This window comes from Melopsittacus undulatus, chromosome 5 (genome assembly GCF_012275295.1).
Source record: "Melopsittacus undulatus isolate bMelUnd1 chromosome 5, bMelUnd1.mat.Z, whole genome shotgun sequence".
In the NCBI taxonomy this organism is placed as follows: Eukaryota; Metazoa; Chordata; class Aves; order Psittaciformes; family Psittaculidae; genus Melopsittacus; species Melopsittacus undulatus.
This window is the reverse complement of record NC_047531.1, coordinates 45,923,550-45,951,490: the sequence shown is the minus strand read 5'-3', so window position 1 is coordinate 45,951,490 and position 27,941 is coordinate 45,923,550. Positions and strand designations below refer to the sequence as shown.

Sequence of the window (27,941 nt, the reverse complement as noted above, 5' to 3'; positions counted from 1 at the left end):
TTACACCTTTTAATCTCCAGACATGGACTTAGGGTTAGTCGGCGCCCAGTCTGCTTCTCCTGCCGCTTATTAATAGGACCAAACACCTGTGTTTTTGTCATGGTCTTAAGGCTTGATCGCCCAGTCTGCCTCTCCCCGGCTTATCAGCAGAACCTTTCATCTGCTTTTGTCAGTAGAATTAGCATCTGCTTCTTCCCCTCCAGCAGTAATCAATGCCTTGGCAAGGTGGCAATGGCAGGTACTTAGGACAGACAGTACTTTTGTTTAAGCAAAGGAATTCCTTTAACTCCCTTGTACAATTTCTCTGTATTACCCCCCTGTACATTGGTTACCCGTGTATAAGTTCCCCCTTTTTCTATAAAGTGAGTAAATTCTTTTACTCTATTATTTGACAGACCTATCCATGTTACCTGGAGAAGGCCTTGGTTAAGTATATCTCTGAACCATCCAGTAACTCCTCATCCAATCCACTTCCAACAATTTTAAGCTTTTGCATATTCTCCTGCAGTTTTCCCAGTTTAGCATGGATTGATTCAGAATGGTCAGATTACGTTCACGCAGCACATACCTTTGAAATCCTCAAAACCTGTTCTACAAGACACCCACTGTGTCTTGCGGACCCAAATATCGGGTCGAATTTTTTTCTTTTGTCCATACTTCCATACAGTAATGGACCATTTTTTCCTTACTTTTTTTTTTTTTTTTTTTTTTCCTTCCTGGGACGGCTGAATGTCCCAGTACTTTATCATTAACCCCAGGGGACTGTCCGGTGGTATATCTGGTAGGTTGCTCCCTGCTTTATTCTTAGGATCTCTCCTTGGATCCTTTCCTGGGTTATAATTACGACTCTTATTCTGACCCATTGTCTTACTCCGGGGACCTCTGCCTGGGCCCCCGGGACTGGGACCTCTACCTGGGACCCGTCTTCCCTCCCCATATCTTAGTACAATATTCTATCCTTTTTTGCTTATCTTTCCCTAGGGTTCCAGGGAAATCTCTCCAATTATCTAAGATATATGCCAGAGGGGTATTCATGTGAGTCGAAGGCTTGCTTCCCTTCGCCCCCCATCTTCTGGAATATCCACAAATATACACTCACTCGCTCCCCCTTGTTCCTGGCCCAGTCCCTCGCGGGAGATGGAAAACGCAGTACTTAAGGGTCCACACTCGCTTGGTTCAGTATATCGAACCTCTCATTCATTATATTCCAGGAAACCCAATCCCGCCCGAACGGTAAACCCGCGAACAATTTCGCCGCGAACAATTTCGCTCTGCGAATTTCGCAATATACTTACGCATCCTGCGTCTTCGTCCGGACTCCCGTGCACAGAATTTTTATGGGATTTTACCGGTTTTTCCTTTGCTCACTATTCTAGAATTTAGGTTCGTCGGTAAGGTTGAGGTAGGCTGTTGGTCGCGGGGCCACGAAATGTCGCGGGGCGCCTCCCCGGAGGACCAAAGCCCACCGTTCCTTATCCGAGTCACGGCACCAGAAATTGTTATAAATTAAGACCACAACGGATCATAATCCAATTAAAATTTTATTAATTATAGCAAGTAGAATATGAGCAAATACAGCGCTGGACGACAGGGGAGTCTGCGCTCCACCAACTGCCGTCCTGAGCAGTTCAAACAGCCCCTTTTTATACATCTTTACTTCTGAGTTCATGTCGGTTCCTGGGTCTCTGGCGGTGATCTTATCAGTGTCTGTTGGCTGTTTGCATAAGCGATTTCCTGGGCACCTGGTGGTCATCTTGGCTATTCACATATGCGATTTCCTGGGCACCTGGCGGTGATCTTATCAGTGTCTGTTGGCTACTTTTTAAATTGGGCTTAACATAAATCTTAATAAACAATATTCTAGTCTATAGTTTCTTACACCTGGGAGAATCCAGCCAGTCCTGGGTTGAGTCTACAGCTACCGCAGCACAAGCATGCCAGACCTAGCTCACAAAGCAACATGTGTGTATACATCTGCCTCCAAAGAAGGCCTACCCCAAAGCGTCCTTCCTCTCATCTGCTTTACTTTCCCTTCTTCTCCCTGCCATGCAGGTATCTCTGGGAAGAGTCAGATTCTTTTTGCACTCGTCTTCACGACCCGCTATCTGGATCTGTTCACGACCTTCATCTCTGTCTACAACACTGTGATGAAGGTAAGGAAAGGGCAGTGCAGAAGCAGAGGTTCCCTCCAGCTCACCAAAGTTGCTCAGAGAGGTGAGGCTGCACAGTCACTAAGTCAGTTTTTCAGTCAGGAAGGGTAAAGATACATCCTTCTGTGTCAGTGACCAAGAAACCCCCCACTACAGTCAGTGAGCGAGCTGAGCCCACCACACTTAGTACCACCAAAACCAGGACAAGACACCACGAATCGAGCCCGGTGCATTAACAGACGGCTACCACCCAGCAAAACCTCCTCACACAGAGTCCTAGAGGGCTCAAACAAGTTTTAGGGATTGTAGTGATAGGACAAGGGGTAACGGGTTGAAACTTAAACAGCAGAGGTTTAGATTGGATATAAGGAAGAAATTCTTTACTGTTAGGGTGGTGAGGTGCTGGAGTGGGTTGCCCAGGGAGGTTGTGAATGCTCCATCCCTGGCAGTGTTCAAGGCCAGTTTGGATGAAGCCTTGGGTGACAAGGTTTAGTGTGAGGTGTCCCTGCCCATGGCAGGGGGGTTGGAACTAGATGATCTTGAGGTCCTTTCCAATCCTAACTATTCTATGATCCTATGATCCTCATGGTGGAGCAATGTTTAGTTGACCACTGGGGTATCTTCAGCAGATGTCCATCCACAGGCCAGTGCAAGGAAAAGCATTCACCACTATCTCACCCAGGCACGGCCCCAGCAGAACCAGGTTAACAGATCTTGACTTGGGCAAAACCACCCCCTCTTCAAGCACAGAGGTTTTGAGCACAGGTGAGGTTTTGCCATCTCCCTTCATTTTGACTTCCCAGGTCATTTTTTTGATATGTGCCTACGTCACCGTGTACATGATCTACGTGAAATTCCGGAAAACATTTGACAGCGAGAATGATTCCTTTCGCCTGGAGTTTCTGCTGGTCCCAGTCACTGGCTTGTCATTTCTGGAGAACCACAGCTTCACAGCCTTGGAGGTAAGGAAAACCTGAGGCAGGAAAGGGGAGGGGAAGCAGCAGCCTGATGCCAGACAGCAGAGTGAGCAGCATGCTGAATGGGTGAGAGTTTTAACAGCAAAGCAGGCAGGAAGGCAAAGTTGGCATGCCTCGAGGACTGCACCGTCTACAGCACAGCTCAGCGCTGTCTCCTCTCAGTCTCAGCACAGCAAGCTCGTTTTCCCCCAACTCCAGCAGCGCTACTCATCCTGCTCACACATCGTGGCTCTGCCAAACGAAAAGCTTAGGGTCTTAATGCATATTAATCAGTACCAAGCCTCTCCACTGCCTTCATTATGCACCTCACAGATACTCTGGACCTTCTCCATCTACTTGGAGTCTGTGGCTATCCTTCCTCAGCTCTTCATGATCAGCAAGACAGGGGAAGCAGAGACCATCACAACACACTACCTTTTCTTCCTGGGCCTCTACCGGGCTCTCTACATTGCCAACTGGGTCTGGCGCTACTACACGGAGAGTTTCTACGACCAGATCGCTGTAGTTTCCGGGGTGGTACAAACCATCTTCTACTGTGACTTCTTCTATCTCTACGTTACCAAAGGTAGGTAAATAGGTTGATATAAAGCTGAAACGTTCACTCAGCACTCTTGCAACACACAGTGGAGCTGCCACTTGCTTTGCATTAATCCTTACGTGACTTTGTTCTTTGCTGTATTTGTAATGCATTTTTTCCACCTAAAATCCAGTTAAGAAAGAAATAAATTATCTGTTGAATGCAAATGGGCAGTTCTGCTCACAAGGCTCTAGACGTGCCTGTGAAACAAAGCAGAAATCGAAACAGAGCTAAGCCTGGTTTAACCCAACCTTGGGAAATTCACCATTGAGGTATATTGAATTCTACATTCATTTTGAGATTATGAATCAGGCAAGAAGAACTTTGAGGGCGAACAAAAAATAGCTGTAGGCAGACAATGTACCTGAGAAAGCAACTGCAGACATATGGAGATATTATTAAGCCTGCTTTTCTTTTGATGGAAAAGACATAACATTCTCTAGAACTGATTCTGTAGGAAGACAGGCATCTGCACGGAGAAGACCTCCCATTCTGTTTCCCAAAATCACATGCCCCTTCCACTTCAGCACTGCACTTTGGTGAATGGCTACGTACCAGAGCTAAAAGGCCATCCAGGGCATCTATCAGCCTGGTGGAACGTGCTATAGTTTGCTGAGGCTTAAGCATGCTTTAAACCACTTTTCTGCTGAGGATGATGGAATACAATGAAATCTAGCTGAAAGAACAAACATTTTCTTCCTTCTTCACATTCCCAAACTGGTCCGCTCAAAGCAGTAGTGACAGCCATGGAGGGATGGATCTTTGGTAGCTCATGCAATATACCTACTGATAGAAAGGTGACAGAAGCACTGAGCAGGTGGCCAGCCTTGGTACATTAGGACTTCCTTCTATCATTAAAACATTTTTGTAGCCAGAAAACTACTTTGTAAAACCGTCATCAAGGTGCTTCATGTCAGTTGTTTTTCTTTGTCCTTAAACTAATTCCCATTTTAGTTTCATTCAATTCATGTATCCTGCGCGCTTCTATATTTTGTGAGAAATCCATATCCTTTGTAGCTGAGGGTGGTGGAACAAAAAGGGGGGAAAAACAACTGCTGCCTTTCAGTCTCACATTGCTAGTGATAGAGCTGCAAAATTTAGATGATACAGGAGGCAGAAAAAGAAACATTTGTCGTTGGGATATCACAGCAGGAAGAGAACTGATTTTTTGTCTTTTACACAAATGTTCTGGCTCAGGAGAGAGAAAAGGTGTCTGAAGACACGCAAATGCTTTGCAGTCATTTGTGAAAACCAGCAATATTATAGCAGGTTGCATCTCTCTTACACTCTTGTAAAAAAAACCCCATCTTTTCAAAACATTTCTAGCACTGAAGAGCTCAGACAAAAGGGCAGCGTTGCTGCAACAAAAAAAGCAAAGGTGTGTTATATAAATGTGGTTAAAAAGGCTTCACAGCCTATACCAAAGCATTGCAAAGGGATTTTTATAGAATGTGACTTGTCTTTATCTTGTTTTCAAAACTGAACGAGCTCCTTTCTGTTTAACACAAAGATCTGAAAGATATTCCAAGAAAGCTTTCAGCTTCCAAAAGCCTGTATTTCACACAACGGCTGAGGTTGGGAGCTATGGGGGGGATCATCTCATCCACCCTACTGCTCACAGCAGGTCGTTCAAGGTCCCATTGCCCTTTGCCCTGTCAGTGGGTACCACTAAGCAAAGTCTGGACCTCCTTTACTCCTCCCATCAAGGCATTTATTCACACAGGTAAGATCCCCCTCAGCCTTCTTCAGGCTGAGCAATCTCTGCCTGTGCTCTTGTGTCAGATGCTCTAGCCTCAGTCTTTCTGGACTTGTTCCAGTACATCCATGTCTCTTGTTCTGGGAACCCAGAGCTGGACCCATCACTCCAGGTGTGGCCTTACCATGGCTGAGGACAGAGGAATGATCACCTCCCCTGACCTGCCAGGGATGCAGCTCAGGAGACTGTCTGCATTCTTTGCTCCACTGCTGGCCCATGTTCTACTTGGTGTCCATCAGCACACCAATGGCCTTTTCTGCCTGAGCAGCTTCCCAGTGGGACAGCTCTATCATGTGCTACTGAAGCACAGGGGTTATTGCACTCCAGGGGCAGGATGTGGCATTCATTTCCCTTTGCTGACCTTCATGCAATTCCCACCAACCCACTTCTCCAGCCTGGCAGGGTTCTTGTTACCCCACCTGGTGCCTCAGCCACTCCCCTCTGCTGTGCACAATCAGCAGATCAGTGAGGGTGTACTCTGGCCTTCCCTCTGGCACGCAAAGAAGCCCTTGAGCAGTACTGGCTCCAGTGCCCACCTCTGGGGTACACCACCAGGACACCACCAACCTGAGTGTGAGGCTGACCACCATGCAGCCCACAGCACTACTTCTGCATCCACCTCACCCAGGCCTACAAGCCCTGGTATTTCCAAAAGGTCTCCCTCCCATCCCAATTTCCAGCTCAGATAGATGGGGCAAGCTCAGGGAGGTGTCCAGCCACAGACCTTTTATTCAGACCTATTCTCCATTAAATGGGTGAAGAAACACTGGGGATAGAACAGTAGATTCCATATTCATCAAGAAAAATACCAGGAAATAAAGAGGCATGAGAAGGAGGAACCATGGAAGAGGAAAGCTTTTCCTTTAACATAAATAGGTTGTGAATTTCCCGCCTTAGAAACAAATTTGCAGTGTGCATCTCCTACCACAGATTGCAAATTCTCCCATTCTAAGGATTCCCTATTTTTACCCTTCTCATTAAACTCTCCAAGATGCTCCTTCCACAATGAACAGGATTCCCTGGAGCTGTTAGCAGAGTCACGACTGAGGACAGTTGTGCTACTCAAATCCTCCTGGCCTACAGCAGCACATGGAGGGTACCCAAGGTTAATTCAAGAGCCACAATCTCATCGCTGTTTGCAAACCTGTCAACCCACTACCTAACACTTTAAATAGCAAGTAAAACAACATATAACCGAAACAATCAGTTGAATTTCCTGAGTTCCTCCATTACCTTCTCTTTCTCTTTGCACAGTCCTAAAAGGAAAGAAGCTAAGTCTTCCCATGCCTGTTTGAAAACACTTCCATAGACAACACAAGAAAACCTGGAGATGAAGCTGTCAAGATCACAGTTTTCCTTCCCTGGCTCTTTTTGACCAATGGAGATCAGCTGAGTTTCAACCCAGGGCCAGGAAGACAACAAAGCCTGAAAAGCTGAGGCGCTTTTCCTCCATACAAGACTTTTCCCCTCTACTTTTCATTTCTTCTTACTTGAATTTGGTGCTAATAATTTGTGCTGGCCAATACTGAAGTAATGCAAATTATTCTCTCCCAGCTCTTCCCAGCATCTACCTCCAAAAACCACACCCCTATCTTCACCCTGAGGCAGCACATGGAGTAGAAGGGAGTTATTGCTACCTTTAGTACTTCAGTCCTTTACCAAGCCCCTATGGAAAAAGGAACATGGTACTTATTAAGTCTGATAATGTATATAAAGGCCACTGGTGCATGTCACATGTAGTATCTGCTGTGTCAGATGTGGCCACAAGCTGTTACTTTAACTCTGTGAGGACTAACATCCTCCTGAAAGCTAACTCTGCCTGACCCTCATTCTGCTCAGGTCTTGTAACATTCATGCTAAACACATCCACTTTGAATGACATGAATCTTCCAATTCCCCAAGTATTCAAACATCGTCCCCACTCACTCACTCTCAGTGACAGTTCCTTGTGTTCTACAAACAGGGACCACAATGATTAAAATCCAGTGGGTTACCAAGAGGTGTTTCCAACTGCTTCAATTTGACTTTTAAGAACTGGGAAGAACAGGGGCAAAGATGGCTTTACACTCCAAAAATAAAGACAAAGTTCACAATTTATTGTCAACAGTGTTTTTATTTATACCTACAAAAGAAAACAAGATGGTATCAAAAGGACAATTTACAAACTAAGAATAGTAACATAGCTCTTAGTATCCTGTGTCTTGAACACCACAGATCTATGAATCTCTCAATTCAAGTCTTCGTTAATACAACAGGAATGTGTTCAGAGACCAGCAGGTGTGTGAAACAAGATGCTGATCCCACACAAAGCCACTAACCCTTCCAACTGTTTAGAGAAGTCCAAACAGTAAATTGCTTCAGGAAGTGGGAGGGGAGGAGACACCCAATCTGACACTCCCACAAACTTTTACAGATTGAAAACAAACAGACTGAAACAATACTAGATGCTAATGCCTTTATCAGCAAGGGCCCTCCAGCTGGTATATGGAACAGAGCAGAGAGCACCAGGTGGGACAGGGGCAGCACATGCCACGGTGCATTTAAGCATTCAATAGTCTGGTTAACACTCTGAATTGACCTGAGACCCTGGACGGCAGCTGACCTTCGATGGCAATGAAGCACTGCAAGACTTGGCATAGATGTTTACATCTGCACAAGTCCGCCCAAAAGAAGTGAAAGCAGACTATAAGGCAGCTCTGGTGGTCCAGAGAACCCTTTTTAAAGCCAGTGAGTGAGATGTCCTACTCCTCCAACCCTTGAACACATTTCTGCACTGAACTCACAGATTTAAAAAATAAAGAAAAAAACCCCAAAACCAACCCCCCCCCCCAGCCTATGCATTTGCTTGTGAGGGAGGCCAAAGACAAATCAGTCAGGCCTGCATAAACTAAATGTTTCTGGCTTTCACTTAACACAAGCAAAGAAACTTCCTGCCCAAACACTGGAATTAGAAGATGGGAAACAAAGGTCTGGAAGATCTCTCTCTTTTCCTTCTGTGTCAACAACCTACCTGTGTACTGCACAAAACAAAGCAAATTAAAAAAAAAGCGCATTCACCCCCCCAAAATTTTACTCTGGGAAGAAATTAAATTAAAAAAGAAATCAGTTCTGTATAAGCAAGGTCTCTTCCTGGGCTATAAGAAGTTCCACTCTACTACAGGAGCAGGCTGCCTTGTTCATACATATATGCAAGAATGCCAACAGAAAAAAACCCAAACCTCTGCAATCTCATAATGCAAAGATTATGCCTCACAAAGCAGGAGATGTATCCATTCTTTTGTCATATTATCAGATCAAGAGCAGCCAACTCCTGTTACCATCTACTGTCTCTGAACTGTCTGGTATTAGAAATAACAAGTCAACAACATGCTTTACTAAAGGGGAAGCCCCCTCACACCCACCTTAGCCTGTAAAATAAACAAGTTTTATGTACGTATTTACTAAAATTTCACTCTTCTCTAACATTTTCTAAAATGCTACCTACCTGCGAGAGCTCAGCCCAAAGGGACCAATGGAGCAGGGAAATGCACTCAAAAGCCAGAAAAAGCAATAGTCAGAGCAAGGTACAAAAGAAATCAAGCTTTGGAATCAAGATGCACTAACCAGCTCACTGCTTACCTCATGAAAAGGAGATTCCCAGGCAACCTCCTCCCTTCCTCCCCTTGCCCTCCCACTCCCAGCCCACCCTATTCAAACCTCTAAAATCTAAGTGTGGAAAACTCTGTCACATTTTATCTGGCATAGCGGCATTCGGAACATTCCCCGAGGTATGTTTGTCTGTGAAGGATGGACAAACAAGAAATGTTGTTTATCATCTCAGTTCTGTTTAGTTTCTGGGCTCTCAAATAAGACTTCTCTCCATAAACACATTAACAAGAATCTGAGAGCAGAAACCAACTTGAGGATAACCAAGCTCCACGCATTTTCCATGCTGCAATTTAACAATTATAGGGAAAGAACTTCTTTGGCTAACATACCCTGTGGTACCTACAACAACTCTGTGGCTTTCAAGTACTGAATCCAAGAGAGGTTTGGTTTTTATCATGGGGGTTTTAATCCCAGCTTCCCTACTGCAGGCTGCTACAGGTACCAGAAGATGGGGCCACTGCTTCCAGAGCTGTAGAAAACTCCAGCAACATACCTGGGGCACTACTCCGAACGCCGCCCAGCTCAGACAAATGAGCAGAGTTTTCCTATAGAAAGTCACCTACAATGGATTACAAGCAGTAATAGTGAGCTATTAAAAAAACCCAAAAAATGATTAGGAGAAGTGAGCATTGCTCCCTTGCATTTATAATTTTAAATCAAGTGCTTTTTGGCTTTCCAAAATTTCCTCTCTCTCTCTGGTATTTCCTGAATTTAAGTGAATGTGTTACAGGATAGCAACTTCTCCCCCTCAAAAGAAAGTTTTCACACAAACCTTAAGACACCAAGATGATCAAGCTGGCACCTATCTGCTTTATACCCATTTCTTTTAGAGAAAATAAAACTTCCAATTTCCTCAACATGCAAGACAAAAAATAATACATTTCCCAGTCAGCTATATATATCTCTTAATAAAAAAAAAAGGAAAAAAAAAAAAAAGGAGGACAGGGTCAGTAATGTGGACTAGGGGCCATTTCTGATGGGCTCAAGGGATGTGAATGGTGAATTCTAAAGTCTAACCTGCATGAGAGAGACATCACAATGGGAAAGAAGAGAAAGAAAAGGTTCCTTTAAATGCAAAAGGTCTACACTGGTCCCCAGTGGTGAATGGTCTCATTTGCGGGAGGGGGGTGGAGGAGGTGGAGGGGGGGGGTACTGGTAGGTGGCAGTCTGTCCCATATAGCCCATCACGTTAGTGGCAGGGGGCTGCGGAAACTGTTGTGACATGAGCGGCTGTGGCTGCTGGCCCGAGCGCCCCACCATCCCTGCATACTGCTGTTGGGTAGTGCTCTGTGAGGTTCTCCCAGCAGTGGCAGCTGTGGTGCTGGCACCATAGCCACTAGCACTGTACTCTGCAGTGCCATAGCCACTCGTGCCATAGGCAGCTGCTCCATAGCTCCCTTGAGTGTAACCATACTGGCTCTGTGCTGCCCCAAAAGCAGAATTTGGGCTCCCGTAGGCACTGCCATAGGTCTTGTTGGCTCCGTTGGCATAACTCTCACCACGCTCACGATCTCTGAAGCCACCCGAGTCTCTCCGGCCCTCTTTCACTCCCCGGAGCCTCCTGTCACACTCTTCCTGGTACATCAGGTTAGGGTTGTTTACTGAACTGCTCGTTCGGTAACGAGAACGACCTCCTGGCGATGGATACATTAAGATTTAGTACCGTGAACAAGGCTTAAACAATGAACTCTGGTACAATTATTCCACCCTTTCTCCCCCTTCTGCAGCCACAATTTAGCCACCAAGGAGCAAGTTCTTTTGACTGACTATAATTTCCCTGCACAGCTGTGCATAATACACCACTTTGTTCAAGGTGTAAATATGAAAGTTCAAAAAGGGTTCTTAATGCATGTGCTTGGAGACAGGGAAACAGAAGAAATTAACAATTTGGAAATATAAGGAAACTTATTATTCCTTCAGGGAATGGAAAGAAAAACAGCCTCAGTTCCTGAAGGCAAAGTCAGTGTATCCCTTTACTCATTTCAATATTGCACGTGTGTGCACACATCTTGCTGCCTGTGCTTAGGCAGGAGCTGCAGGAATTCATTCATTCAAGCAAAATTAGCCCTGTGATGATCTTACCCAGAGAAAAAAGAATTTCGACAGCTAGAGTAAAACAGTGGAGTACCCCTCTGTTGAACAGGTAAAAACTACACCTACAAAACATGCTAAAAACTTGGGTACAAATCAGCTTTATTAGGCTTCCCAGGGAAATAATGGAATCACCATCTCTGGAAGTGTTCAGCAGCTGTGCAGATGAGGCCCTTAGTGACATGGCTTAGTGATGGACTTGGCAGTCCTGGGGTGAAGGTTGGACTTGATGATCTTAAAGGTCTTTTCCAACCTAGTTGATTTTACAATTCTATGATTCTATTACTGTTTGTTACCTTACAACTGCACTTCCTACTTCCCTCTTTTAATCTTCCCTCCCTCAAAATAGGGAACCTATTCCCTGTGTAGCCCTTTTACCATGTGCCTTTACCTCCACCACCTCCTCCTCCTCGGTGGTCCACAAGCTGCATCAGCTTTGGATTGATGGCTTGATTGGCTTCTTCCAAAACTTTGATAAGCTCCCTGGCTTGTTTCAGGTTTCCTGGTGTGAAGAAGGTGTAGGCAGTACCTTTGTTGGTACTACGTGCGGTACGGCCAATACGGTGCACATAATCTTCAGAGCTGTTCGGATAGTCGTAGTTTATCACAAATTTAACATCTTCCACATCTTGTGAAGCGCCCATGTGCGAAGCACAGTGAAGGGGGAGGGTTGAGGAAAGGGGAGAAGAAGAGAGGACGTGCCAACGAAAGGTGGGGAGCACGAATGCAGGTGACAGTAATAAGAAAAAAAAATACAAAGTTAGTAATTGCATGGAATAAACACAAGACAGACTCATCCCAAAAGAGTAGAAGACTTATATTTATCCTCCCCGGAATGCATTTCTCTGTCTTTCTGTGTCCAAGACAACAGTGTCTGTGAATAAGCCAAATGAATTCTGTACTATTTTTTATTATTATTTTTAAAAATGCAATCTGGAAAGTGAAAATGCCACCATCAGACAGAGCAAACTGGGGTGAAGGAAGGGCAGAAATGCCATGGTAAAGCTTTTACTCTGTTGGGAGAAGTCTAGCAATAACAGTAGTAAGATCACTTACCTTCCACTCAGTAACATGAAATAAAAGGCAATCTTAAAAATATTTTACAGTCCTAATAAAATACGGTGACTACTTTCCCTTGCCTAAAGCTTAAGATACTCCAATTACATTAGTATTATTCAGCCAACTCATTACAAATTATTCAGACCTACAGTATCTTAATTCAGCTTTGTAATTATCACCAGAACGCGTTGCACTAACATTTTACCGTGCTGTTCCATCTACTTCTGGCAAGATTCTGTAATTTGGACAATTGTGAATTTTGTTAGCAATTCTCTTCTTCCAGTATCAGAGGGAAGCACGAAATTAAATCATCCAGATTGCTCTGTCTGCAAAGTATTATTAAAATTTAGGAGACGAGAACTTTGTACCTTACGGGAAGAGACTTTGTAAACTTATGGAACAGGAACAGAGTAAATGTTAGTGCAATGCTTCAGTGCAAGCACCTAAAGTACCAAAAGCACATATTTACTCTTACAGTATCTTTTAAAAGCATGGTATTACAGTAAGCACCCTAACAGCTCATTAAAAAAAAATTTAAAATCTGCATTTTAAGAAGAATATTCTGAAAATATCCAAGATAAAACACAGATTTTTGTGATTTCCTTTCTTTTTTGGTTTTGTGCTTTGTTTTAAAGAGAAAAACATTCTCTGTTTGTTACCAGACCGATGCACACTCCCTCCTCCTGTGGGAAACCGCTGCAGCCGATCCCGTCTCTTTGCCTTTTATTTTTGGCGGCCTCCTTTCGAAAACTCCGCCCTCTGACACGGGACCACTGGAGCGCGGGGAGCATGCATCAAGGGTCCATGGCAGCGAGAAGTCCCCACACACGCTCGCTCTGTGAACTGGCTTAGACGCTTCTCTGTAGCCCCATTTGGTTGTGAAGCGCCGGAGAACCTGGCTTCAGGTAAAAGTTTCAGGTCCTCCAACGCTTTTTGTCCCCTATTTGGGGTTCTTGGGGGCAATTGTCAAAAAAATGAAGATACAAAAATGACATCCAAAGGGTCAGACTGCATCTATTGCCCAGACTGCATCAATTTCAAAGGGGTTGTAGGAAAAATAAAAACAAGAGGGTTGTAGTGACAAAGAGGGGGACTTGACGTCTGTTTCTTATTACAGCAAAGAGGGGGCTCCTCAGTCTTTGCTGACTCCAAAGTCCTGAATCACACCAAAAAAAGGGAGTGAGAAGGCAGGTTTCACAGGGGGCTGCGCGAGTCTCCAGCTAGGGTCCTTGTTGCAACAGGGTTTTTTTATAAGGAATAGTGAAGTAAAGAGAGGAGTACATATGACAGATTTCATCTTCACAGCCAGGGTGGAACTAGTCTGACAAGCTGCAGGCTACATGATTCTCAGTCAGTCCCATTTTGCACATCCACTAGTAGCCAAGTGACTTGAATTACCACAGAGGTATAGATTACCACAAGGACATGCTTTCCCAGCAGAAAGCACAGGTAATTGCAGCTATCAAGGAAGATGAACTGACCTGACTGGGGAGGAGTGGGAAGAATGGGAAAGCAGGAAAACGCAAGGGTGTTTTCCAGATTAGAAAGTGGTCCTGGTAGAGCACACAGCTCACTGAAGAAAATACCAGAGCAAGTACAAGACTTGGCTTCTCCAGTCTAGCATGCTCCAAAGTGTCTGCGCACACTTGCAATCTTCCTGCGCCTTTAGAAGATAATGTAGCAGGATCAAGAACTGCAACTCTCAACCATTTCTGACAGCTACCTGAGAAACATTCCCTTTGTCAGACCATCAGAGTACCCTGTGGCACAGGCAGTCTCCAATTAGTAATCAGGACAGACATAAACTAGCAAATATGCTAGTCTAGAGAGCTGTTCAGACCATCAATGTAGATGTGCCCCCACCCCTGCACTGAGAATGACCTGCAGCTGATATCAAAGCTTCTGTTAAAGAAAACAAAACAAAACAAATTCAATGTTTTTAGTTTAATAAACTGAACAAAAAATAAAGTAAAAAATAAATCAGTGCAGAGAGAGGACCTCACTCCAGGGAATTATCACAAAGCAGTCATTATGGGACTCCAAACTTACCTGGAAGAAGCTTTTTTGAAACCAATGTTCCATTAGGAAGAGGGAAAGCCCTGGTGACTCAGCCAAAAGGCGCGCGCCCCTGTTTTATGTTATTTAGGTAGAAGCCTTCACTTTCCAGGATCTTGGAGGAAGTCGTCCAGAAGTTTGCCAGTTAAGGGACTTAATTTTAAGAAGCAGCAAACTCAGGGCCCCAAAACAAGCTGAGATGTTGTTCAGTAACAAGAAACAGACTCTGGTACCTTTCCCCCTCAGCTCAAGTGAAGTGGAGGATGGGAAGTGGGGAGACTGTTTTCCGAAGTGTTATCCAATTGAGTAGTTTTGGGGGGAGTGGTTTGTTGGTTTTTTTTTGAGGGGGAGGAGGCTGTTTTAAATGTCTAGGCAAGATGCACAAAGAAGCTACCAGCACATAGCAAGCCTGTTTAAAAAATGCTGCTAGAGAAAGCAGCTCTCTTTCATATAAAGTGGTTTCAGGCCTCAGTCCCTTCTCCCAACAGGCCCAAGTTCTAACTGCACAGGTCCAGACATGACCCTAGAGGGCAGAGACTGAAGTCCATAGAATCACTTCTCTGAGGAAGTGTTGGACAATTTTTGAAGGGGAGGGGAAGAAGGGGTGAAGGTTGTGTGAACAAAGGCTGCCAAGTCTAGCAATGGTCTGCCTGTATTAAAGTGACCATACGATGCACAACACAGCCACCCTTTCAGCACATGACAAATAAAGAGTGCAGATAGCTGAGATTTTTTTAACAAAGAGATTTCTCTGAGCTTATCTGCACCGATTTGCAGGAATTTTGTCTAAAACTTCTTACAGTGAGACACTGACCCACAAGTTGTTTATGTGCTACCAAACTCAGGGAGGGTATTCAATGTCTGTTATTAAACTCTGAGCATTTGAGACACCATCCTCCTAGAGTGGGCAGATGCACAAGGACTGTGTTTAGCACACAGCATTTCACAATACAAATATGCTTATTAAAAATGGGGGCACAAGTGATGCATCCAGACAGATCATTTTCGTACCACCAGAACAGAGCTGTGCAATTTTGATTCAGTTACACATCTGGGTAATGTGTTTAAAGGCCATGTATAATCTCAGTGGTCCTGCCTAGAAGGAACACAGAGGAGGGAAGGTTACGTGTCAAGGATCTGGAGCAGTGCTTTCTCAGATGTGGATGCATCTATGGGGTAAACATGCATGTACACTGGGGCTGGTATGCTCAAATCTGTGGTGTGTCATATGGGGAGAATATTAGCTATTGGCTCTTGTAATGCTCTCCCACAGCTTCCTACTTGGGACATTATCTGACACGGTCTGAACTGAGAGCAATCCATCCCTATCATCCAGCAACAAAAGCTGGATTTGGGAAAGGAGTGTAGTGGAAGGGTTGGGTTGCATAATTGGACGTCTCTTCTCCCTCTTGGCGATCGATTGGTCATGCCTAGGCCTTGCTGCAGACCAAAGCCTGTTCATTAGGAGCAGGAAGAGACTTTGAATATGAAAGACAAAAAAAAGATTAATGTTAAAAAACGTATTTCACATGTGGGGGAAAATCACGCTTTGATTTTTTTTTTAAGAAAGCATATTTCAGTCCAAAGAAGAAAAATACTCAGCAGTAGGCAAGAGTGGTCTATGTGTACAAACCTAGCCCACGAGATGCAACGTCAGTAGCAATGAGGATAGGAGCCTTTCCAGAACGAAACTCTGTAAAACAAAGTATGCTATGAAGTAAGCTTTTTCAAAACGACCAAGTTACCTGCACTTGATTTACATTAAATGCTCATTTTGCAGACTCTAGGTAAGACAGTTCAATGTCAGAAACCCCAGCGAGTCAGAATATAAGGTGTCAGGTGTCAACTACTCCTCAAAATCCAGCTCTGTGGGTTAAGTAATTCTTCCACTGTGTTTTTGTCAAGGAAAAAAAAAACACCAGCAAATACAAGTACTGAAATAAACAGTACAAAGGTAAAGCAAGTTCATTTGAAATGTATCTATTTGGTATAGAGACAAAACATCAACAGATGACCAGAGAAATCATGCCTCAGTTAATTAAGTACAGTGGCCCAAGCTATTCTCCCCTCAGTGATGGACTCACCATTTAGCACCCAATCTCTTTCTGGCTGACTCTTGTCTCCATGGATACACATAGCTGGCCAACTGCCAAACAAAGATCCACATTATTATAGACAGAAAGAACATACATTAAAGACAACAGGAAGCTTTACTGGTATTTTGGTAAAAAGGCAAAAAACAAAAGAGACTTGAGAAATATGTAATCCCTGTCCTCCTATTCTGGCCTGTATCTACCCAGCACATATAGTGGTTTGTCTCTTGCATATTAATCCCCTTACCTACATACACAACCATCTAAGCCAAACTACATTTGCTGTACTGATATAGTCCCAATCAGTGTATCAGTATTCTGATACACTAGAAGCTGCACAGCTTACAAATGCTCTCTTGCACTAATCTTGCACTAATGCTTTGATGGACTGGAAACTTCTGAGAAATCAAATTTGAACTCAGACAAGAAAAGAATGGACAAGTTGTGCCCCAAAACAGCATCATGAACATTTAAACCTTACAGCTTTTGATCACAGTTTCTATTTCCCACTAAAAAGGGGAAGGAGAGGAAAAGCTAATCACCCATCTCTGCGCATCCTTCGAGTGAGATCATCACAACGCCTCTTTGTCTCCACAAAGATGATAGTCTTGTTTTCTTTCTCTGCCATGATTTCTTCCATCAGTTGTATCAGTCTAAAATAGACATGAAAGCCAAAATGTGTATCCACATATACAAGAATATAGGAGCACTCTCTTGGATACATACAAAACACACATCCCCCAAAATATGTAGGTATCACTTATACCTAATGCTCTTTACTGTGAGGGTAGTGAGCCACTGGAACAGGTTGCCAAAAAGAAGCAGTAAATGCTCCATCCCTGGCAGTGTTCAAGGCCAGACTGGACAGAGCCTTAAGCAACATGGTCTAGGGTGAGGTGCCCCTGCCCATGGCAGGGGGGTTGGAACTAGGTGATCTTAAGGTCCTTTCCAACCCTAACCACTCTATGATTTTATGTAGGTTTGTTGTACAACAGTATGGTTAGAACATACCCAAAAGATAAGTTAGTTACAGGATTGGCTTTTTTTTTTAACAGTCCAAGGTTAAATAATACTACAAATAACTTCACTATTCAGAATTTGTATTTGGCTCACAAAATAATGTCAGTTCTTCAAGTGCAGCCAAAAAACCCAAGTGAAACGGTAGGAAAATCAGCTTACTTATGGTCTTTCTCGCTTTCCATGCATACATCCACTATCTGCAGGATATTGTGGTTGGCACTCAGCTCCAAGTTTCCCACATTGATCTGAACATAATCCTGCAGGAAGTCCTCGGCAAGCTGGCGCACTTCTTTTGGCCAGGTCGCGCTCCACATCAGGGTCTGTCTGTCAGGCTAAGATAAAGGGAATACAGATTCATTTAAGGATTTAAGGTACTGAACCTTGAATGGGAAATCAGAGGATCTGTCCTTTTACAAGGTTCACACACCCTTATCTGGTCTACAATTTTACGAATTTGGGGTTCAAAACCCATGTCCAACATCCTGTCTGCTTCATCCAGCACCAGGTATGTACACCGACGAAGGTTGGTCTTTCCTGCTTCAAGGAAGTCAATCAAGCGACCTGGTGTAGCAATGCAGATCTCCACACCTTCAAAAAAGAATAAGAGTAAGGCTCTTCCTTTGAATGTCAATCGGTATTTTTAGTCAGAATGAATCACCTTCCAGAGCAAAATTGTTTAAGAAAAAAAAAAGCACCACCCTCATTCCTACCAAAGACTGAGTCATTTCAGTAGAAGGCCTCATTTTTTTTCATTCTGAAATTACTGTTACGGTGCCATTAGAATAATACAGTACAGAAACTAAAAGCTTACTGTCAGAAACCACCACTGAAGAGCTGTCCAAAAATCAGAGTACAATAAGCTGCTCCTTAAGCCTGACCCACCTTCATCCAGAACTATTCAGTCTAGACAGCTCTCTAAAAATAAAGAGCGAATTCCAGCTAAACTCCTCATGTTAATCAAACATGAGGTGCTTCTGTTGCTATGCAGGTCAAGTTACTTCCACCTTTTGGCTTTAATACTGAGCAATTATGAACCAATAGTGACAGATAACCATCCTGCCTGCATATGTTAGCATAAAAACAGAATTCAAATACTCATAAACCAATATTGGGTATGGCAATTTACAATTTATACATTCCTTAACAGGGACTGGTTTCCACTGATTCCCAAACCTTATAGGTAAGTCCTTCAGTGTCACTGAAATGTCCACACAAGGTAAATTTAGGGAAGCAAGGAGATGGGGCAGAGGAAAACCCCAGAAGCTTTCTAGATACTGCACTTAGAGATGCAGAGTATTTTTGCAGATCTTTGTGTCAACCTGGACCCCTCAGAGCTGACAAAGCTGGGTGTATTTCCAGTTTCTATAAAGCTCATACAAGAATTAGATTTCTAATGGAGGCAGTGGTCTGCAGGGAGACTGAATGAACTGCAATCTCTGCTGTCAATGATGTACTCCTCTAAAGTAAATTCACTAAATACCCCAAAGATCACAGCTGGGGGTGTTTCCCACATTGATCTGAACATAGCCCTGCTGCTACTGCATTTCCTCAAAATAACAAACATGTTATCTTTCTGCTAAATTTTCTTTTTCCCCTTCTGATGTCTTGATGATCTTCACAAGTTCAAACAGAAAATACAAATGAAATCTAATATTCAAGTAAGTCAATATACAACAAAGAGAACTACCTCATGAAGTATCATTGCAACTAGAGATTCATTCACAAACACCCCTTCCAAAAAGGTTTTAAGAAGGTGATTTTACAGAAATTTTACAATACCCCCTCCTCCAGAAACTGCAAACACCCATTTTAACATTACCTCTTTCTAGATCCCTGATCTGGGGACCTTTGGGTGCTCCTCCATATATGCAGGTACTCTTCAGCCTTGAACATTTGCCATAATCATCAGCCACCTGCTGTACTTGCTGGGCCAACTCTCTAGTAGGTGCTAGAACCAGACACTGCAAAAGGAATGAGAACCATAGAATGTTTAGGATTGGAATGGTCCTTAAGATCACCTAGTTCCAACATCCCTGCCATGGGCAGGGACACCTCACACTAGACCTGGTTGTTCAAGTCTGTGTCCAACCTGGCCTTGAACACTGCCAGGGATGGGGCAGCCACAGCTTCCCTGGCAGCCTTCACCACTCTCCCTATAAAGAATTTCTTCCTCGTTTCTAACCTAAATCCCACCCATTTGAGTTTGAACCTATTGCCCCTTGTTCTACTGTTACAGTCCCTCTCCAGCATCTTTGTAGGCTCCCTTCAGATACCTGGAAGGCTGCTCTGAGGTCTCCACGCAGCTTGTCTTCTCCAGGCTGAACAGCCCCAGAATCAATTCAGGATAACCAAGCTGCATACATATCCCTAACTTAAGTGCTCCGCATAGATACCATAAGCAAAGTTGGACCATATGGTCTTATTATCTAAAACATTTAAATATCTTTAGACTATGTCACCAAATGCACAGAATCTCAACTGAGTGGGATGTTCACATTGTGATAGTAAACATTTCTCTACTTCCTGTTCTGATGTACCAACTAAAGTACACATTAACAACACCATGACATACATACAAGAAAGAAGAGAATCAACAAGCACTTACAATTGGGCCATCCCCTCTCTCCAAATATGGCTGGTGGTTGATGTGAACAATTGCAGGCAACAAGTACTAAAACAAAAGAATTTTAAGTCAAGACACAGGACTTCAATATTCAATGCCAACAACCTCCTGCCATGACAAGTGGATCACAGCAGAGCCCCTTTAGCCTAACATTCTTTCAAGAAACTAACACCTGATGTGAGACACAGCAAGAATCCTTGCCTATATAAAAATGTTTCTGCAAAAAACAAAACACTTGCATTTATCTGACAGAACCGAAGACTTTCAAGAGCTGCTGACCAACTGTATCTGCTTTGGTATGAGCACAAAATATAGCTGCTCAGTACCTCTAAAAGGAAAGCTCATTTAAATTTGGAGTCTAAGTTAGCAGAACTGAACCCTAGCTTTTCATGAAAAATAAAATTCCTTCCTAATCACTGCAAATAAAATTAACATATACTTCGAAGACTCAAACACTTCTTTTAACTTGCATAACAGCATGTACTGGTTTTTAAACCCCAGCGTAAGTCTAGACCAAAGGGAAGTGACTAAGCATCCCAAAAGAGAGACAAAATATTTGCCTGTGAATAAGATAGACTTGTTGAGTTGAAACTAAAGTCTCAACCATGATGGTGTAAAACAAGCTTTAAAAGCATGTCATGATCCCGCTTGATACCTGTAATACTGAAAAGCGCTACTACTAACAAGTAGCAAAGGGTAGGTTCTGTAAAGCAACAAGGAAGCTAAATAAATAAAAGGGAAGAATACATACTGCCAGCGTCTTCCCAGAGCCAGTCTGCGCAATGCCCACCATATCACGGCCACTGAGGGCTAGTGGAAAGCCTTGGCACTGAATTGGAGTGGGTTCAGTGAAATTCTGGTCCATCAAAGCATCCATCACATACTCTAAGAATTTAAGAAAAGAAAATTAAAAGGATAACTGAAGCTTCAGAAGACCTTTTAGAACACAGAACAGGCCTGCTACTGTTTCCCAGCAATCCTCATGATCTTAAAGAATGGCAAAATACTTACGTGGAAAGCTACACTGGTGGAAGGCAAACACGGGCTTAGGGCAGCCTTCCATCCCTCGGATTGTTATCTCTTTCTTTCTGCGCAATTCTTCAACTTCATACTATTTAAGTGGGAAACAAAAAACACAAAGATAAATGCTGAATGTCAGCAGAGACTTAAAATGCATATTTCTAACTACTAACAGACTTCACACCTCTGGGTAACAGTTTTGTTAGAGAACTGAGTTGAAACAGAGATCTAACATGACAGCCTTCCTAAAGATTTTGGTTTTAGGACTGAGCTATCACACAGCTTCTCCAATATTCAGAGGAGAAAGGCTCTATGTAGCCTAGGAGGACTAATGTCTCTCCTTCCAACCAGCCCTTTCTAATGAAAAGTGCATTAATATAGTATTTGTAGGAATTAAGACTTTTTTTCCAAAGGCCAGAAATGACAAAAAGCTTCAAAAGTTATCTGATCCTCCATTTCTAGTAAGAAACATGTTTCATGTGACAGTGCTAGTAACTACACAAAATAAATCGGCCCTAATATACTCTGCCCAAGCTCAAGGCAGGGCAGTTCTCTCCTTCAATTAAGACATTGCAGAGGTGGTTAAACACAGAGCTCTTGCTGGTCGACCTGCAACTCAGCAATGTTGCTTGGAATCTTTTCAGAACCAGCATTTCTTTCCTGAATTAAAAAGAGCCCAGGCAACATAACAATGATACCCTAAGACCTCCCCAGTTTTTATAATAATGGAACTTCTTAAAATATTTCTGAAATGTGTATCCACATAAGTATAATTTTAGGCTTAGAAGCAGTGTTTCATCTTTGCCTAGCCTACCTTGCAAGTCAAACTGGATTTTGCAACATGCTTCCACAATTCATGACCTTATTCTAATGCTCATTAAGTATCAACAGAAAGATACACATCAAACACCAAATAAGCACTTTAGCCAAAGTAATAAATTACGTGTCAGAATCTCTTGAGCTTGAATGCAATGGTAAAAAAGAAAAAAACTTTTGGGAAAAACATGAAAATCCTTTGAATTTGACACAGCAAAGACAGCTACAGCAGCAAATGCTGACTGTGGCTCAGTAGTTCCAGCTGTTTTATCTTTAAAAAGCCAGTGTCTCCTTCAATTCCTTCATGTCACATTTGTATCTTATGAATACTTCATGTAAAGATTTCTAAGACTATGGAACTGGGCAAGAACATTTGTTTGTGTCCTCATGTTAAGGATGAAATTTCTTAATTTCTAAATACCAAAGACATTAAAGAGGGGAAAAAAAGGACTAGACTCAAGTTGAGTAGGAAGGGGGGGATTACTATATCTGCGGAGTAAACACAAGGTACTGTATCTAGTTTTGAGCCCCCAATAGAAGAAAAACATTGTTCTACCAGGGCATGTCCAATTACAGGGAGAAAGCCAGAGGCTGGAGTATATACTACATGATGTAAAACAGAGTGCTGGGTTTGTTTAGCTTGTGAAAAAGAGAACTACCAAGGCAATTTAACTCCAACTTTCAACTACCCAATGGGTCACTATAGAGAAAAAGCTGCAAATCTTTTTTTTGGGGGAGTGAAATACCATGAAAAACATTAAGCCATGGGACAACCACCCAGAGAGGATATAAGAAATTCCCCATCCTTGGGGATATTCAAACTCAAAAGGACAAGGTGCTAAGCAACCTGCTCTGGTTTTGTAATTAGCCCTGCTCTGAGCAGAGAGTTAAAACAGAGATCTCCCACGGTCTCTTTTAGCCTCAATTATTATGATAAAATATTACTTTTGAACCTTTCTCATGTATTTCTGCAACTCTTAATTCACCAGTTTAGGCTCCTTCAGGGCCTTCCCAGTACTACAACTCTGAAATTCTCCAAGTCTTATCTACGCTGACAAATAGCTAGACCAGACAAGCATTATGATGGTAAATTACAAAAGACCAAATATAAAATACTCTCATATAAAAACAGCTAACAGCAGAAATGCCACCTTACCTGAATGCAAAGTTACTGAAGACAACTAGAAACAGCATCCTGTGGAGTATACATGTACCAAAATAGCTTAAGGAAGAAACAGTTCTATTACACACTTCTCCAGGCTTCCAAGTTTTTCCACTCATGACATTTTCTGTTGTAGGCAAAATGAAACAGGCTGTGAAAACCTACCGGAGTAAGCCTGGCCACTTCCGGATGCTCCACGTAAAAATTCTTCTCAAACTTGGGCAGCTCACTTAAATCCCATTTTTTCTTCCGTAAACGTTCCCCCGGATTACCAAATTTCTTTGGAGGAAGAGGACCTCCACGACTTGCTCCAAACCTGGGAATGTCAATATTAGTTGTAAGACAGTACTTGATTACTCTAGAATTTACAGTTTCTTAAGCATTTTTCACTCTCTTTTCCCCAAGCTGACACATGAGCTCAGTAATCCAGCATAAGTCATCCCCTGCCTATCACTACAATGGCAAGCAACTTCCTGAAATAACATAACTCTGCTTTCATCAGTCCCAAATAAACATCCAGTACAGCCATGTGTAAATCATTGCCTTAAAGCTCCTATCTCTTGGTTTCTGTCCTCCCTCAAAACAACTCTGTGGGTACAGCTCTGTACAGCACTCACCTCTTCTTGAAACTGACAGTACACTTACAAAATGGTCAGATGAAAGGAATGACAAAAATCTCTAACTGTAAATTCCTTGTACCTCTCCCAAGGTTAGTCCTGCACAAAAAATAGCTACTTCAGCATCTCCCCCTCTATGTCTTCTCTACTTTCTTATCAAGCAAACCAAGACTGAAGAACAGAAAGTACGTAAGTCCAGCCAAGCCTGAAGTCCATCAGTGGATGTGGTACCAAAGCAATTAAAAAAATTGCATATTTTTTCTTTAAACCAGTGCCTAACAGGGGAAAAAAAAACAACCCAACAAGCCCAAAATGGAAAAAGTATGTGGGAAAAATCATACCCCCTCTCAAATGCTTTGGAGAAAGACTCAAGAAAGTAAAAAGTTAATGTTTACTAAAAAATACTAAATAGCAGAACAACTCAGGAGCTACTGCTTTTACTCATGTAAGTCTTCATACTCACATTATGCTTTCACCCAGTTAATGTAATACACTTCAGAAGATTAAGAACTGACTGTAATCACTTGTTAAGGCATTAGACACAGCATGGGCTTCTGCCAATAAGCTGGAAGAATAACTGAAAACTGAGTGGCACAGAATGATTATTTACTGTGAATATTATAAAATATGTATTTTAAAACCAAAAAAGTCACATTGCTCTCATTAGTATTGTACAAACAGCAGAAGGTATTTTTCCAATGCTATCAAATTTTGTTCTAATTCAGATTTTGCTTAAGAAAGCTACAGCCTTCTCCAAAATACGGATTAATGAGAAATGCCCATGTAAAACAAGACTTTTATTTAGACAGCAAATCCAAAGTGGCTGCACCTAACCCAGGCAGCCAGCTAGTAAAAAAAATAAAAATCAACTATTAATGAAACAACCCAAAAGCAACAAAAATCCTAAAGCAATCTTCTGACACAAGTGACCTGGAAGGAGAGGGGTGCTGAAAAAGGAAGAGCTGAAATAAATTTCTTAATTATCTTAAGCCCAAGACTCTGTTCAGCCATTACCTACATTTAGTCTTCAAATTGCTTCCAGTGCAAACTACAAATTATAGTGATGAAGAGACCATGAAAAAAGAACTTAAATCAACACATTAACAAAAAATAAGGGGTTGCACTGTTGGAAAAGCTAAGTATGGTGGATAATTTAACTTAAAACCTGCTAAGCAATTTTTTAAATGTTTTCTTTGTTGCAACTGTGCATTCAGTCTCTTCCCACTCCTATGAATGTACCTTATTTTTTCCTTGGTATGCCTATGGGATCCCCCCAAAAAACTGCATAATCAGCAACTTTTGTAACACAAAAAGCCTGTGAAAGGCAATGTCAAAAATCCATTTAAGCACTACATTTTCTTTCATATCAAAGTGGAAAAAAAAAGAAAAAAAGAAAGTATAGATTTTAATTTACAGGCACATTCACCTATACTGGAGGCGTTTGCTGTTGTTCATGCTCACTTGAGGTCAAAATGACAACTATTCCTATATCCAAGTAGTGCTAACAAAACCCATAGTCTCACTGAAATCAGCTGGAGGTTCAAAGTTTCAGTGAAGTTTCATTATGAAACACATGAAGAATTGATTGCAAAACTGGACACTGAAAACAGCTGGGTACTACAAATACTTGCTCCATAACTACCCAGAAGGAAGAACTGATGTATTTTATAGAGAAGCCAAATAGTTTCAGGTCTCCATTTTTGCCTATGTACTGACCTGACAGAACTGAGCCCTGCAGCACTCCTTAAACACTGCCTGGACTGAAATTTATCAGCTAAACTGGCAGTAACTGACACTTTACATTCTGATTACAAGTCAAACAAGATTCAAATTCCAGTTAAATGATTTGAATCTAAGATTATTCTGCTGATTTGCCAAAAGTTTTCAAGTGTTACATTCAGACCAACTCAAAATATTCTCTAATGCTAGTGGTGCCATAATTTCTGGGGTAGAACTAATTAAATTTGTTATATTCCAAAGCAAAACAGTCCAACTTTCAATTCTAAAATGTCACCTACAACTCACCCTGACAGGAGGAAACCAGAAAGCATGCATTTAATTTGGTTGGCCTATGAAAGAATCAGCAATGAAAAGATGATAAACTTTAAAATGGCCCAGAATTTGATAGGTTATTTATGACATGCGGTTGTTAAGGTATGAAAATATTTGTAACCATTAAACATAACTAACAAACTGAATCTCCGTGCATTAAAGCTTCCAGGATAACATGCCAAAAGGTTTTCCATGCAAATGTCCACAAACTTTGCAAATACTCATTTCACATATGCAAAACCCCTCATCTAAGAGTGAAACACTCACCTATAATCAAAGTCTTTACGCAAGATGAGATTACAAAAGTGTTAAGGCACGCCAAGCGTTGTGACAATGCTTTGGCCAGTGTTAAGCAACTGTATATAAAGCTGCATACTCAAACTCAGTCACTAAACTCCAAAACCAGCTGGGATTTGAACTATCTCACACTTGCCAATGCATTTACTCCAGTGTTATTGTGTTAAAAACTAAGCTGGAAATCTAGTGGGAAAACACCAGAACTCTCCCCTGAGAAAAAAAAAAAGTATCTTAATTTCAGAGTGCGAAATGTGGGTGTGAGATAACGCAAGAATACAAGTAATATCTCACCACAGGCAACAGGAAACTACATGTTGAAATGCATTGCAATATATAACAAAATATACGCAAATCTCCCAGTGGGAAGGGAAAACAATACAGAAGCGGGTGGGGGAGACTTACTAACTGAGATCTAGCCTTCATGGTAGTAACAACAGTACCCACATGAAATGTTTACTGTCAATCCTTGAGAATGAAGGCCTAACTACTGATCTGAAGGACGGAAAATGCTGCTCTCCTAAATTATGCTCTCTCTTTAAAAAGGCCTGGAATCAAGGTCTAAGTACTTTCAACACTTAAAAAAAATCAAGTCCTAAACTAGTAATACACTATAATGTCCTTGTATTTATTGCTGCCACCCTCGGAAGAGGAAAAAACTAATAATCAAACCTGCAGAACCCTTCTGCAAGCCACACTTCCTGTAAACAGCAGATTCAAGAGTATCAAGGACTAGGCCTCTGCAGTGCCACACACACAAGTCCTGTCTGACTGCTACCTAAGCTTGGTCATGCTCCTGAAGTCTGATCCAGAGCCAGGTTTACCGAGATCACCCTCCCGAGGATCCAAGTCCCCCGCATGGCAGCACCTTTCGATCTCATTTCCTCTCACGATAAAGCTTGGGAGCGAAACTGAGAAAGATCCTTCACCAAATGCCATCTTTCTAGTCAGTCCAGAAGGAGCAATGACAATCGGAAAGGCAGACCGTCCAAACACCCTAGCCCGGGCCACCAAAACCTTGGTGACTTGGGGGGAAGGAAGCAGGATAACGAAGGGTGGCAGAAAATAAATGGGGGGACGGACGGACGGACGGGAAGGGGGGAAATGCAGGCCTTAAAACTGCAAACAGGGACACACGGTTACACAGTAACGATAGAAAAGCCAAATAAACCCCCCTCAACCCACCCCCCCCGCCCTGCTGCCAGAACACTACTAATAAAGTCTCCAACCCCCCCCCCCCCCGAGGATTTCTGGAGCAAAACGCCCCCCAATACCGCCAGCAGAATGCACCCCCCTTATCCCCACGGCGACTCCCAGCCTTCCCCCCCACCAGGCCCTCAACGCGAGGGAAACGGGTCGCTCCACCGCCCCGCCACCTCCCCCCCGGCTCGGCCTGCCCCTTACCCGCCGCGGTCACGGTCGCGGCCCCGGTCCCCGAAGCCTCTCATCGCACCCGGAGGGGTGGGAGAGAGGCAGCGGAATGCCGGCCGTGGGGACGGCGAGGGACTGGGGGTTCGAGGAGACGGGCCAGCCAGAGGCGGCTGTGTCTCGGAGGAATCGCTTTGCGCCACCTCGCCTCTTTGGTGGGATACAAAAGGAGAAGAGGTGGTCAGTGGGTCAGAGACCCGCTGGACGTCGGCGGAAGGAACGCCGGGGCTCTCGGTCGGCTCCAGGGCCCGTGAAGTGTGGAGACACCAGCGTCTTCTTCCTCCGGGTTCCCGGCACAAAATGGCTGCCGCCGCCCCAGCCCGCTTCGGTTACGTTACGGGCGGCCCGGCGCTGCGCAAACTGCGGCCCTCGCAAATACCTACGCCTATTCCCAGAAACCAACTACACCCTAAGCTCGCTTGGAGAAACACTGGTCCGCTCGGCAGGCAGGCTACGGAAGGTGCGCAGCGTTCTTGACTTGAGTCTGGTCCCCGCGTGATGAA

General features: G+C 43.1%; 2 protein-coding genes across 2 annotated transcripts in view; one reads left to right on the top strand and one right to left on the bottom strand.

Annotated features, from left to right (window-relative positions):
- Window positions 1-7,553, top strand: part of KDELR3 (KDEL endoplasmic reticulum protein retention receptor 3) — a 13,781-nt gene extending 6,228 nt beyond the window's left edge. The window contains exons 2-5 of the mRNA XM_034062832.1: window positions 2,053-2,153; window positions 2,954-3,112; window positions 3,440-3,692; window positions 6,715-7,553. Coding sequence (XP_033918723.1) covers window positions 2,053-2,153; window positions 2,954-3,112; window positions 3,440-3,692; window positions 6,715-6,755 — 554 coding nt within the window. The 3' untranslated portion in view covers window positions 6,756-7,553. The remainder of the gene's footprint in view (window positions 1-2,052; window positions 2,154-2,953; window positions 3,113-3,439; window positions 3,693-6,714) is intronic.
- DDX17 (DEAD-box helicase 17) lies at window positions 7,554-27,941 on the bottom strand. Its single transcript, XM_005150350.3, has 13 exons — window positions 27,415-27,941; window positions 23,213-23,363; window positions 21,061-21,160; window positions 20,801-20,934; window positions 20,032-20,097; window positions 19,246-19,387; window positions 17,854-18,014; window positions 17,586-17,758; window positions 16,949-17,059; window positions 16,398-16,459; window positions 15,947-16,006; window positions 11,591-11,827; window positions 7,554-10,742 (listed from the first exon to the last, which is right to left on the bottom strand). Exons 1-13 carry the CDS (start codon window positions 27,456-27,458, stop codon window positions 10,219-10,221), a joined length of 1,965 nt encoding a protein of 654 aa, XP_005150407.2. The 5' UTR covers window positions 27,459-27,941; the 3' UTR covers window positions 7,554-10,218.